Source organism: Hemiscyllium ocellatum, chromosome 4 (genome assembly GCF_020745735.1).
Source record: "Hemiscyllium ocellatum isolate sHemOce1 chromosome 4, sHemOce1.pat.X.cur, whole genome shotgun sequence".
Lineage (NCBI taxonomy): Eukaryota > Metazoa > Chordata > Chondrichthyes > Orectolobiformes > Hemiscylliidae > Hemiscyllium > Hemiscyllium ocellatum.
In genome coordinates this window covers 98,316,609-98,331,438 of record NC_083404.1, presented here as the reverse complement: position 1 = coordinate 98,331,438, position 14,830 = coordinate 98,316,609, and the positions used below count along the sequence as shown (strand labels likewise).

At 38.0% G+C, this 14,830-nt stretch overlaps 1 protein-coding gene across 7 annotated transcripts in view; it reads left to right on the top strand.

Moving 5' to 3' along the window:
• The window catches only part of runx1t1 (RUNX1 partner transcriptional co-repressor 1), a 115,552-nt gene that overhangs the window by 58,015 nt on the left and 42,707 nt on the right, over positions 1 to 14,830 (top strand). For all 7 annotated transcript variants that reach the window (XM_060823651.1, XM_060823650.1, XM_060823652.1 and 4 more), the window contains one exon: positions 2,217 to 2,306. In XM_060823651.1, the coding sequence (XP_060679634.1) occupies positions 2,217 to 2,306 (90 nt within the window). The remainder of the gene's footprint in view (positions 1 to 2,216; positions 2,307 to 14,830) is intronic.

Below are 14,830 nucleotides of genomic sequence, written 5' to 3'. Positions count from 1 at the left end.
TGTCAAACATGAGCTGTAATTGTGCTGGATGTTGCATTGCAACAAAAACTGGGTCAACTGTTTCAGTTTGATTTCCTTACTCATTGATGTTATGTTCTTTAGGTGTTGAGATTAAACGGACAGTGTCGTTTCCCATCATTCAACCTTGTAATTCCTTACTACTACAAACTGCAGCCATTTGGATTCTGCGTTGACCCCCCATGAACTTTTCTTTGATCGCTGTGCAATGAAATGATTGCTCATGGGCAATGTAATTTATGTCATTTAGCTGTGCAGTAAATATTACTGTTCCTTGCCATTTACTCTATGTATTGTAATGTTTGTATTACTAATGAGCTTCTTGATATATCTGCTGAGGTGTCCCAAATGTTTATGGAACAAAGTATGGCCTATGTAAATGCAAACTATTGGAGAGGTTGTTTTTCTGGGAATGGGAATATTTTGCAAACTTAATTGCATAGCTAAATGAGCCCAGTTTTCCCATCTGGCAAGAATGTTCTCCATGCATAGTAATGTCTGCAATTGTGCTGTGGAACTTGAATAAACAAATGTGTGGTGAGATTGCTCATACTAAGATGGCCCTGGAGTTTTATAAGGGTTGGTGGCAGGGTAATTAGAAACACACTTTTCCTCCTCTATATCTTTAACTATTGGAACACCATTGATCTCTTTGAAATATTCTCTGCCGTTCCTTCCAGTTTGTCATCTTGTTAGCAGTAGGTACGCATGTACTTTATCTTGGTTTCCAAGGAAACCAGAACTTGTCAGGAAGCATAACTATAATATGAACATCATTATGTTTCTTATTGCTGGGTCACTGTATTGGTTTAAATGAATATTTTGTTATTTTAGCAAAAACAATTTGTCCCTGCAGTAACATTGGGCACTGCGGCTGAAATATAAATAGAGGAAAAATATTTGGCTTTCAAATGGCTTCATCATTTTAAGTGAAAAGAAATGTGTTATGTTTTTTCTTGACATGAAAGATGCTTTTGGTTCTAAACTAAGTTATGTGAAGTAATCTATGGTCTAGCCTTTAAAGAATGTTATGTTGTGCATGATAAGAGATTATGCTTCTAATCTAGAGTGTGATCTCTATTGGAATCAATTGTCTCTTAGATTACCATTTTTAGCTCATTACTTTCTATCGTTGGTCGTCTTAAGATTTTTGTTGTTGCAAAACAGAATGTTTATCTGAAGTAAGTGTATTTTAACCTGGATAGTTATGTTCTCAGCAGCAAGGCTCTCAAGAAACAAAAAGTTAATGGAATCTAACGTGTGTAACAGAATTAGTGCAAGTTTATATAAATATCATTACAGTCTGAAATGTATAAAGCAATAGAGCTTCCACTAATTCTGAAAATATGTTTAATTTCCAATTAGAAATCTTAAAAAATGAAATGAACTGGTGTAGCCTGTTCATATTTATAAATAAGTACAAGTAAAATCTGTGTGAAAACCTATTCATAACAATCCTTACCTGTAGCTATCAATAGTTTTAATTTATCTCAGAAAATTTAATTTTCAGCTTCAAAAATAAGTTAAATGACTTCAGCTGCTTTGTTTGTAAAACATTCAACCAGGTGCTGCAATACAATATGTAATCATGCATACCTAGTGTTTTTTTATCCCTGCTAACTGTTTTAACAGATTACTACTCCAATGAACTAACATAAATAGGTTAACTTTGTGAAAACTATGAAGAGAAGGAATATAGGGTAAAAATCTCACACTGACTTGTTAAACGTTCACATGCAACACTCTGCAGCATCATTTAAGATCTATATGCTTTCTGAAAAATAGTTGTTTTCCTTTTCAAAAGCAAATAAGCATGGTTAGAAGTAGGAAATTACCAGCAGTCGAAGGGTTAAGCTGTGAAGGCAATGAAGGTAGTGGTGAATTCAGTGCTTAAGTACATCTGTATTTTAGAGTCACCTCGGGCAGTATATATTGCATTAAGCAATGGAACTTATTATAAGGAAAGCTTTTGTTCATAGTTTCTAGTAAAGAAGTGAAAACGCGAGTACAAAGAACACATGGTCTCAATGACCACAGCCACTTATAGCACTGGATTTAGTTTGTGTTGAAAGACCCTCACTCAAAATTTTAATTAAATTTGAATATTCATTAGTTATGGAATACAGAAATTTGTTTTGTTTAGCCATTTCTGCCAGTGTGGTATATAAAAAAATTATTTTCATTTAATTATTTTCCAGAATTCTACTTTGACAATTGAAGAATTTCATTCCAAGCTTCAAGAAGCTACGAATTTCCCTCTCCGACCTTTTGTTATACCATTTCTAAAGGTATTTGAAGTATTTCCCACTTTATAATGTAACCTTTTGAATTTATTGTTTCTGCTGTCCAGTTTAACAGATACTAGTGGGTTAAACTGTTCTACGAATGAAATATTACAACACTTCATCAAGTTAGTGTCCCACAGCACTTATAGCATTGAATCATCCTTTAAAACGAGGAGAAGGATTTGATTTGTAAAACTGAAAGTAGTGTCTAATAAAGGAAAATGTTGGAGGTATCCAGTTTATTCCAACAGTCCAATATGTACCTAAATCTGTAGCTTAAGTCCTGACACTGTTTCTGAATCTGTGCAATAATTTCATTCAACTGTCTGAATATTACCAAGGATTTCTGTACTATTCTCACCTTATCCTTCAAAATACTACTGGAATTTGAATGTTTCCCTTACTTTTGCCTGGAATTATAACCTCAGGAGATGGGTGTGCATAGTTGTTGTCATTAAAACTCAAAAGTATCAGCTGGAGAGCATCTACAGCTAACCACAAGACTAAGCAGGCACTTAACAATAAATCATTGTCAAATTGTAAATAATAAAGTAAACTACTACTTTTCAAATGTCTTCAATCATCAAGTCTGACTTTGTGGATGTATGGTTTCATATGTGCATAGTTTCTTAGTAAACTGGCACTTCTTTCTAAGAACTGGCACATGGACCAAATGGACCAATTGGGATTTACTTGTGCTGCAGTCAAACATTTTAAAATCTGAACATCTTTTTGAAAGCTTAAGGGTATTTTTAAATTTTTTTAAAATGAAAAACACATAATTGTTGCGTGTATTTGGCCAAGCAACTTATAAGTACTGTGTTTGAATTGCATCATGCAAATGCCATTTCCTCTGTGAATATTACTGCCTTTTTTTCATCGTGGAAACAGCTCCCTTTAGGGTCAGGTTGGCGGTGAAAAAAGCCAAAAAAGCATACAAGGACACTTCCAGAATCTTCCCTCACTGCTGTACGCCATATGGTTACCATATCATTTCATGGGGATCACTGGAATCAAAGATGCAACTTTTTTTCTAATTTTAGTGCCTTTCCTCAAAGGAGACATTAATGACAAAAACCATATGGTTGTGGGAACGCGGACCTTAATAACTGCATTCAATCCCAGCTGTAACAATATGCATTAAAGTCTTGTTTTCATTAGGCTAATGTAAGCCACAGACTTTCGATTCTATTTCATGTTATGGAGAATCATTTACAGGAAAGATATTAGACACCATTATAATTACTTTCTCTGGTTCTCAGATTCAACCCTCCCCCACTACTTTCTGTTGTCACTTTTTTTTTAAGTTTGGTGTAGCATTTAAATGCAATTAACCCTTTTTAGGTACTGAAATTCAGTGGTGATTTCACTTTTTAAAAAAATCAGATGCAAAAATCATTTTAACTGTGAACTTAAATTAGTGCATCTGATAAATGTATCCGATTCACAGAATTCATTCAAGGCAGATGTTGACGTTTTGATTTAACAAGATTGTTTGAATGTATACAGTATTTTCTTCTAAGTAACATTTACAATACCAATGCATGCACTTGTGAAAAGGCTGCAAAATTTCTGTTTATAAGTTAGGGTAAAGGTTTACAGTATGGGAATCCATTCTTTATTTCCTGTGGAGCACCTGCAGTTTTCATATGTTTCTGAAACTAACCCAATTAATTGAAACCAGAGTGTGCACAGTTTTAATGTCCTATTTGATCCGCCATTGGTTTCAATCCCAAATTTCAGTAATACTGCCTGCATTTGCTCAATTGCACACAGCCATCCAACTCTTTTTCCATTACCACAAGATTTGAACGATACCCTCAATTAACTCCACTTCCCCAGTAATGATGCTTGCAATATGTTTTGTACTAGATTTTGTTTGTCCATCGTCATGAGAAACAAGAAATGTGTGAGTAAAGGTTTAAAGCAAAGTTACAGGTTAGGGTATGTGACCTCAGTAAGTTTTTGTTAAACACATTCATTGATTATAAGAGCCAAATGATTAAAGGCAGAAACCCAGCTTGGCAGGTATAATGTCATAGCCATGACTAAAAACTGGCTACTAGGCAGTTGGACCCAGAGCTGAAGCATACAAGAATTTTAAGGTCACCAGGTAAGATGTAGTACATAGCTGCAGGGGAGGAACATCCTTGGGGATTAAGATTGAAATCACATTGATGGTCGAGTCAGATATCCTAGGACAATACCAGACAGTGGAGATTTTATGGACCAAGTAATGAAATAGGAACCGATCAAAGACTTCTTGGAATTGTGTAAAGAGTCCCTGACAGCAATTGTGATCTGGCAGATCAGGATTTCTCAGATTTGGGATTCCAGATCCCAAATGAGTTTGTGAGCCAAAATTTTGGAATCACAAGATCTGAGACAGTAATAGCTATGGTGCAGTTCGTATCAAATAATAATCAATGTGCTCCTGCTGTAACAGGGCCTCATGCTGTCAGTTCTCACTGGTACTTCAGGGCAATGTTCAAGCATCTAAATGGAGAAACTGTTTGAGGAGCATTGTGGTAGATTGTATAAATGCAGAGGTTGAACAAACATATGGTAGACACAGTGGGGTCTTACGTTTAAAATGGCTTAGGATAAACAAGCCAACATGTGTTAGAAAGTTAGTGGATATTTGAGTGTCCACTGCAGAGTTCTGCAGCAGCATTTCCTACAACAATGAGGACTTGCCACGTAACAAATTAATGAATAGTTACTTAGCAACTTAACACAAATAGCAGTTATAACATCATTGAGAGCAATGCAATGTTTGAAGGGGACAAACTTGAAAGTGCTGCCAAGATTCTAGATTTGGGTATGGCTGACTTTGGAGCAAGTTAGAGATTGTCCACGGAAAGCATTGGAGAAGGCCGATTAGTGACATCACAAAAATGTAATGATAATACAGAAGCAGTTTTTTTTATATTCCAAAGCAATAAAAACTCTATCTAGAAGAGGTGTCGTGGATAACTAAAGAGCTAAATGACAACACAAAATGAAAAGAAAAAGCAGAAACAAATCAAAAGAAAGCATCAGCTCCATGTGAATGGCAAATATAACGATAATAGCAAAAGGTTAAAAAATGTTCAAAATGGAGTGTAAAAGAATATGGCGAAAAGAATCTACTTTTTACAGTTACATTTGATAAGCATAATCAGGAGCATCATGGGTTCCTTAAAATGGTGATAACATCACTGAAAAACAGAAACTGGGCATTTTGAATGGGTATTTTGCATCAGTGTTCACTGTGTACTGGAAGAGATCAGCATGCTGGGTATCAAAGGATATCAACATTGAATCAGCATCAGGGACTCACTTAAATTAACAAAAGCCAAATAACAATAATTAAGGAAATAATGGACCAAAGAATGACAAATCTCCGTCACCAGATGTTTTCCATCCCACGGCTTTTAAACGAAGTGGGTGAGAGCATTATAGATTCCTTGACTATAATTTTCCAAATTCTCTTTATTTGGGAATCAGACCTTTTTACATTGGAAAATTGCACAGCCTACTCCACAATTTAAGAAAGGCGCGAGGGGAATTGGAGAGTTATTGATCAATTAATGTTCTATTTGTTGTTGGAAAATTACTGGTCTATAACTATTAATATGGTGACTGAATATCTTGAAGACTTTCAGCAGGTTAGGGAGAGCCAGTATCCATTTGTAAATGATAGGTCAATCCTATTGAATCCGTGTTTTTGGGAGAGGTGACTGAAGTAATGTTAGATATTTATCTGTGTAGAAAGCATCAGCTGAAGTCCCTCTTAAGAGAGTTTTGCTAATGTTGAATCTCATAGAATTGAAGACATATTATTTATCTAGTTGAACCGCATGAGACAGAGGTGGGGGTAATGCCTAAATGCTGTAATTAACAAGAAATAACTAGTGCCCTTTCACAGAAATCTGCATTAGAACTTCAGCGATTGACTTTATTTCTTAACGATCTAGATGATAGGATAACAAATCACACATCCAGATTTGTGGATGACATAAAGATTGCCAGCATTGCAGATGGATATACAGGATTACAGGGAAACTGAGAGCATAAATAACTGGGAAAATTGTGAAAAATTTCAATATAGGAAAATGAGATAACCCTCTTCGGATGTAAAAAGTTATAGAACGGAGTACTGAATTGGTGAGAAGTTGGAAGCAATAGATACACAAAATTGTTATGGTGAGACCATTTGGCCGATTGTATCTGCACTGGCTCTCTAAATAACTACTATGACTTGGTGCCATTCTTCTGCTTTTTCTCTATAATGCTGGCTATTGCTTCTATTTAAACAATCATCAAATGCTGTCTTGCCTCAATTGAATCTGCCCCCATCATACTTTCAGACAGTGCATTCCTTTCCCAACTACTTGCTACATGCAAAAGTTTTGTTTTCTCATCTGACACTTTGTTTTTGCTAATTATCTTCTATCTGTACCCTTTTTGTTCTTGATTGTTTTGTGAAATGGAACAGTTTCTCCCAATCTATTCCATCCAGCACATTGATTTTTGAAAACTTCTTTCAAATCTCCTCTGAGCCTTCTTTTCTCCAAAGAAAATAATCCCAACTTCAATAATCTATCTTCATCACTGTTTTCTATCCCTGGAACCATTTGCAGCATAATCTGCTTTTTGTTGTATACTCTTCCATTATCAATAATCAATAGTTAATATCATTAGTGCTCTATTTAACCTGCCATCTTCAGTGTCATTGTATATGTACAGAGCAATGCTTCACTACTTTTAGTCATTGTTTAGGGCAGTGCCCTTTGTTTTGTATTCTATCTTTTCTGCCAAAATGTACACCTTGCACTTCAAGTCATAGAGATGTACAGCATGGAAACACACCCTTCGGTCCAACCCGTCTATGCCGACCAGGCATCCCAACCTCATCTAGTCCTACCCACCAGTACCCGGCCCACAGCCCTCCAAACGCTTCCTATCCATATACCCATCCAAATGCCTTTTTAAATGTTGGAATTGTACCAGCCTCCACCACCACCTCTGGCAGCTCAATCCATACACGTATCAACCTCTGTGTGAAGAAGTTGCCCCTTAGGTTTCTTTTATATCTTTCCCCTCTCACCCTAAACCAATGCCATCTAGTTCTGGACTCCCCCACCCCAGGGAAATGACTTTGTCTATTTATCCTATCATTGCCCCTCATGATTTTATAAACTTCTCTTCTATTCTATTCGTCTGCCATCTGTCCGAGCACTTTGCCAATTTGTTAATGTCCTTTTGAAGTTCTACATTAGTCTAATCACCGCTTACAATTCTCCCAAATTTTGTCATTCATAAACTTTTGAAATTGTCCCTTGTGTACCAAGATCCAGCACTTGGCCCATAACCTTGTATGCCTTGGCATCATATGCGCATGTCTAAATATATCTTAAACGTTAAGAAGGTTTCTGCTTAGACAACTCTTACAGGCAGTCAGATCCTCATTCCCACGACAGTCTTGGTGAAAAGTTTCTTTTCTCCCCCACCTTCTGACCTTGCCTTAAACCTATGCCTCCTAGACATTGGTACCCCTATCAAGAGGAAAGGATTCTTCCTGTCTGCCATGCTATGTCCTTCATAATTTTATATATCTCAATCACTTACCCTCTCAATCTCTTCTGCTCAAGGAAAATAGCCTCCGTGTGTCCACTCTGTCTTCATAATTGAAACTCTGCAGCTCAGCCATATCCAAACAAAACACTTCTGCACCTTCCTTCTCTAGTGCTATTGCATACCTTCTGTAATGTGGATTCCAAAACTGCACGCAATACTCTAGCTGTAGCCAAATCGACATTTCATACTGTTCCAACATTACCTCCCTGATCTTACCTCAGCTAGTATGCCTTCTTAACCACTTTATGCAACTGTCCTGAAAACTTACAGGCCTGGTGTATGTGCTCATCAAGGCTGATCCTATTTAACCCACATTTTTCCACATCATTACTAATTGTATCGCCAATATTGTTTCTAGTGTCTTCCTCAAGACCTAAACACCCCAAAAAAGTAGCAGCCTTTTACAGCTAGAAATTTTTCCTGTCCTCCACCTTGAATTACCCAGAATTAGTCATTTTGGATACAAAACTGGCTTGAAGATAGAGGACAGAGGGTGATGGCGGAGGGTTGTTTTTCAGACTGGAGGCCTGTGACCCGTGATGTGCCACAAGGATTGGTGCTAGGTCCACTACTTTTCATCATTTATATAAATGATTTGGATGCAAACATAGAAGGTATAGTTAGTAAGTTTACAGATGACACCAAAATTGGAGGTTTAGTAGACAGTGATGGAGATTCCCTCGGATTACAACGGGATCTTAATCAGATGAGCCAATGAGCTGAGGAGTGGCAAATGGAGTAAAATTTAGATAAATGCGAAGTGTTGCATTTTGGGAAAGCAAATCTTAGCAGGGCTTGTACACTTAAGGTCCTAGGGAGTGTTGCTGAACAATGAGACCTTGGCGTGCAGGTTCACAGTTCCTTGAAAGTAGAGTCGTGGGTAGATGGGATATTGAAGAAGCCGTTTGGTATGCTTTCCTTTCTTGGTCAGGGCATTGAGTATAGAAGTTGTGAGGTCACATTGCAGCTGTACAGGAGGTTGATTAGGCCACGTTTGGACTTTCTATCGGAAGGATGTTGTGAAACTTGAAAGGGTTCAGAAAAGACTTACAAACATTTTGCTAGGGTTGGAGGATTTGAGCTATAGGGAGAAGTTGAATAAGCTGAGGCTGTTTTCCCTGAAGCATCAGAGGCTGAGGGATGACCTTATAGAGGTTTATAAAATCAGGAAGGGTTTGAGTAGAATAAATAGACAAGGTATTTTCCCTGGGATGGGGGAGACCAGAATTAGAGGGCATAGGTTTAAGGTGAGAGGGGAAATATATAAAAGAGACCTATGGTGCAACTTTTTCACACAGAGGGTGGTGTGTGTATGGAAAGAGCTGCCAGAGGAAATGGTTGGGGGTCAGTACAATTGCAACATTTAAAAGGCGTCTGGATGGGCGTATGAATAGGAAGCGTTTGGAGGGCTGTGGGCCGGGTACTGGCAAGAGGGACTAGATTAGTTTGGGTTATCTGGTTGGCATGGATGAATTGGACTGACGGGTCTGTTTCCATGTGTCACATCTCTGTGACTCTAAGAATGAAGTTAAACTGACTGGGCTGTAATTGCTGGGCTTAGCCTCATGACCTTTTTGAACAAGGATGTTAGATTTACAATTCCCCAGTCCTCTCTCACCACCTCGAAGTCTAGATTGAGAGATTATCACCAGTTACTCTGCACCTTCCACTCAGTGCCTTTAGCTTCCTTGAATGCATTTTATAAACTTTAGGTATATCCTTTTCAATATTAAATATTTCTGGTGACGCTGAGTTGCCTCCTTTCTCTCCATGGCCTGGATATATTAGTTGCTAGTCCTTTTTTCATAATCCCTGTTTGCTACTTTAATTTCAACTTCATCTTCCTTCTGAATCTTCTGTATTCAGCTTGGCTTTCCGTTGTATTTTCTGCCTGGCACCTGTTGAAAGCATAGTTTTTCTTTTTTATCTTAGTGTCTCTCTCTCTCTTTCTCTCTCTCTCTCTCTCTCTCTTTGTCTCCCCTTTTTGCTTCTGAATTTGTTTGCCCTACCTTTTCCCTTTCGAGGGAATAAACCCCAACTGTGCCCAGCCCATTGTTCAGCTGCAGCTCCCCCCCATGCTTTGGTTCCAATCGATGCAGCCCAACTCTGATGCGGCCCATTGCGGTCAGCTTGCTCCCAGTTAACTCTTCTTGCTCTGGGCTGTCCTTTGTTCTTTTCCACTGCAATCCTAAACCTCATGAGATAATTTGGATACATATCAGGCATTACCATGGCCTTTACATAGCTCTGGGACTACAATACAAGGGGGTAGAACTAATGATTCAGCTATATCAAACCCTTTCAACCACATCTGAAAATCTGTGAGCACTTCTGTGGCTAGGCCATTTGGGAAATATTCCACAGGTTACTTTACAGTGATATTAGAGAGTAGGAAAGATCTTTATTTTAAGGGCAAGTGTGATAGGTGAAGAGAAGTAACATTCTCAGTAACATTCACACCACACGAGTGCTTACAGAACCAGACCTGGGAAAGCTGAATTGGCCTCTGATCAAATGCATTGTAGATCAAGCAAAATAATACTTGGAGTTCAAGGAGTCAATTATGAGAAGAGATTCCACCAAGTAGAGTTGTATGCCTTGGAATTTAGAAGGTAAAGGATTCATTTCATTCTTATAAGGAATTGAGGGGAGCGAACAGCGTTGGTAAGAAAGAGACTACTTTTATTGATTGGAACCTCTAGCTGTAGGTGGGAAAAAATTAATAAAAGTGGAACCAGTTATCTTCAGAGTAAATTTGGGAAGAAAAAACTGCATGCAAAGAGTGGTAAAATTGAAACTCTGCTCCTTAAATACCAAGAATCCTACATCAATTATGAAATTTAGAATCCAGATTGATAGAATTTGTTAACCATCAATATTAAGCAATATGAGGCAAAGAAACCTACACGGATTGATGTCTTATACTTGACATGATCACATTCAACAGCAAAGCAGGCTCAAAGGGCTAACTAGTTTAATTTAGTTCCATATTCCTCTGAATTTATATAGCATCCTTGTAACTTAGGACAACACAAAGTGGTTTTGACATCTCGTCACTGTTGCTGGTTAGGAAATGCTGAAGTCGATTCAGCAAGGTGCCACAAACAAAAATAAGATGATAGTCAGCAAGTCTGTTCAGAGATGATGGTTTAACATTTTTACAGGTTATTTTACATCTGTATAAAAACGTCGAAAAGATCTTTATTTGAGGGCAAGGATGATAGGCAACATTCTCAGTAACATTCATACCACACAAGTGCCATCAGAGACCATCTTCAATGAACAGGAATCTAACCATTGCCCCTTGATGTTCAACAGCATTGTAACTGTTGACTTCGCTACTACAAACTTTCTGGTGGTTACCATTGACCAGAAACTGAACTGAACTAGTCCTATAAATAATGTGGCTACAAAAATAGGTCAGGCCAGGAATTTGGTGGTGAGTAACCCACCCCTTGTCTCCCCCAATGCCGGTCCATCTTTTACAAGTCAGCAGTCTGATGGAAAGCTCTCAACTTGCTTGAATGATTGAAGTTCCAACAGTACTGAACAAACTTTACACCATTCATGATAAAGCAGTCCACTTGATTAGCACTCTATCCACATTTTATTCACTCCCTTCATCAGTGGCACACAGTGGCAATAGGGTGTACCATCAACTGCATACACTTCAGTAACTCACTCAGTCTCTTTTGATGGTATCTTCCAAACCTATGATCTCCGTCTCGGGGAAAGACCAGGCTAGCAGATACATGGATCACCATCCCCTGCAAGTGCCCCTCCAAGACATCAACCTTCCTAACTTGGAACTAAGTAACATCTCTTCTCTGTCACAAGGACAACCCATGGAGCTCCCTTCTTAATAGCACTGTTGGTGTTCCTACATCTCGAGCTCTGCAATAATTCGTGAAGACTAATCACCAGCAGCTACTCCAAGGCAAGGAGGGGGGAAATAAACAAAAGTTTGCATAGCCAGCAATGTCCACATTCCATAATTTTTAAAAAAATCATGCAAGTTAAGAAATGGACAGCAGAGCTTTTGATGACCTTAGTTTTCAGAGGGGAGAATGCAAGAGGCCAGCCAGGATGCATTGTGATAGTGACGTCTAGAAGTAACTGAGAGACGAAAGAATTTCAGCAGCCAATATTACTATTGGAATTCTGGCATTGCATAATTATGTTTGTCATTGACTTGGTACACATTCGTTTATAAAATATTTGAGATTTAACGCACTGACCATTCCTTCTATTAATTTGGAATGGCTTGGCCTTTCAGAAGTGTTACTAGTTCTCAAAGATTTATGTACATTTGCAATGTCTTTGGAGCAGCAAGAATCTGTTTTTCTTGTTGAATGATGTTATTGTGGCAAACTGATATCATCAATATTCATTTCAGAATTATGCAATTACTTCCCTATTGATCTTGTGGCACATATATAGCCTGAGCTTTTTCTCTTGTTTACTGTTAGCTGGACATTCTCTTCCTTTCTTTCTCCACATCTCCTGAAAATATTGTTGCTTGCTGGAGTATAATTGACTAATGAGCATTCCCTAGACAGGGCATGATGGAAACTCTTGACCCTCGATCTTTGCAGACCATCTCAATTCCATACTTCCATCTGGGGTCTTACATTGTAATGGTTTTCCTCACCCCAAAGCTAATGGTACTCTGCAGTCCAAGGGCTCCAGTCAATCCAAAATTAGTCACTGTTTAGAAAAGCTCTTGTTCAGTCAACTTTATTTCATCTACAAGGAAGATCTACCTTCTCCCTCTTTGCAGTGTTTAATTATTACTTTAATTATCTAGCAGCTCTGTCTTCATTGCATGTCCATTCCTTTCTGGGTGGGATTAGGTCTGTATCTTCCTGATCATTCAATGAAGTTCCCTCTGCTCAGTAATTTATTTTGGAGTTATTCTGGACTTGCCTTTCTCTATTCTGCACAATCATCTATGAAATCAGGTTCAGACAGTACCATCAAGGGTGAAAAGCTTAAGTCTCTCGAAGCTTTTTTTGTAACTCAGCATTTTGACACATAGAGGTTGGTCATGTAACTCTTTACCTTCTGAAGCTCATGGCTCAGTGACCAGAATTGATGTAATCTAACTAGAGGACTACACTGTTTCCAAATAACTTAGTTTGATCTATAATTTACTGCTTTAGCTTAGTTTGACATCACATTGACTTTGCTCTAGTTTAATCTGATAAACATCTCAACCTCTTAAAAACTGAATTTTAACTTCATCCTGGAAAATTTCATCAAAATCTGTGGAGAATGCATATTGCAAATTTTCCCTTATCTTCACTATTTTTCATTTGTCTGCATTCATATTTGTTTGTGATTGTTCAACTGATTTCTTATAATTTATAACTTACTACAAATTTTGTTAAATGCTCTTTACAATTTTTAAGCCAACTCCGTTCCTTCTATTCTTACATATTATCCACATATTTGATCAATTTCTAGATCCAAGTCAATTATCTAAATTAAAACAGTGGTCCCATTGGTGCTCACCATTTAATTTATATCTCTCCACCCTGACCTGACTCCTCAAATAAATATCTAAAGATTGTGTTTCAAATCTTGGATAAATTTCTTATTTGTATCTATTCTCAAATTTTTACCCTGAATGAGTGATGGTCTTTCGTATGGAAATTTTGTTAACCATCTTTTGGAATCTCAAATGTAATACGTGTCTCTTCACTGAATGACTTCGGTTCTTGTAGTGATGTGTTCGTGCAGTGGTGTTAAATGGAGCATTGCAAGGTATTAACCCTTCAGTGAAGAAGAAATTGTGATAAGTATCCAAGTCAGAATTGTACCAGGTTTGAATTGTTTAATTGCTTTTAGCATTAGTACACTTGCTCTACTTGGCAGCAGAGTTCATGAGGCTGCCTAGTGTTGCTGAAGTAAGTTAGTGAGTTATTGTTCTTGTGTAAAGAGTATATGTGACATCCATAGTGTGTCTTGAATATGGAGAGGTGGACATTGAGCTCCATGGACTAGGATGCTAGTCAAGAGCTAACTCTATCCCAAATGATATTCAAGTTTTTAAATATTGTTGTGACAGCTCGTAACAAGCAAGAGGTACTACATCTAATACTTGAAATTTCATCATAATCCTGAATTGAGCCTTTGAGGTGCAGAAGATGACCTACCAGTAAACATCCAACCACTAATTATCCCTTTTTAGAGAAGCTGTTGCTTTGATTGGTCAATCCAATTAAGTCAGTGATGAACCAAGAGGATGTTTATGGTGGGCAGGAGCAAATTACTGCAGATGCTGCAATCTGTACTGAAAATAACAAATGCTGGAGATCTCAGCAGGTCACACAACATCTGTGGAGCGATAGCCAGTTAATGTTTCAAGTCTAGATTTCTGTTCTTCAGAGCTGAAATGAAGTGTGGAGGGGCCAGACTTTATGCTATAGTGAGAAAGGGATGGTGGCTCGAGTGCTGGGGGAGAAAGCAAATGGATAGCTCAGCTGAAGTGATCTGAATGTGAGCATGGCAGAACAATGGTGCGTCTAACTGCCAGATGGGGAAAAACAGATGATCCCACTTGGGTAGAGAGAGGGGAGAGATAATGACAGAGAATGTAACAAGCAAAGCTAAAAGAAGGAATGGGTTTACAATTTGAAAGTGAACTCCATATTGAGTCTGGAAAGTTGTAAATCGCCAAGTTTGACGATGAGATGGTGCTGTTGCTTTTTAAAAAAAGTGGTGGAAGGCTGGTACGATTACAATATTTAAAAGGCATCTGGATGGGTATATGCATAGGAAGGATTTAGAGGGATATGTGCTGGCAAATGGGACTAGATTAATTTATGATATCTGGTTGGCATGGACAAGTTGGACCGAAGGGTCTGTTTCCATGCTGTACATCTCTATGACTCTTCAAGTTT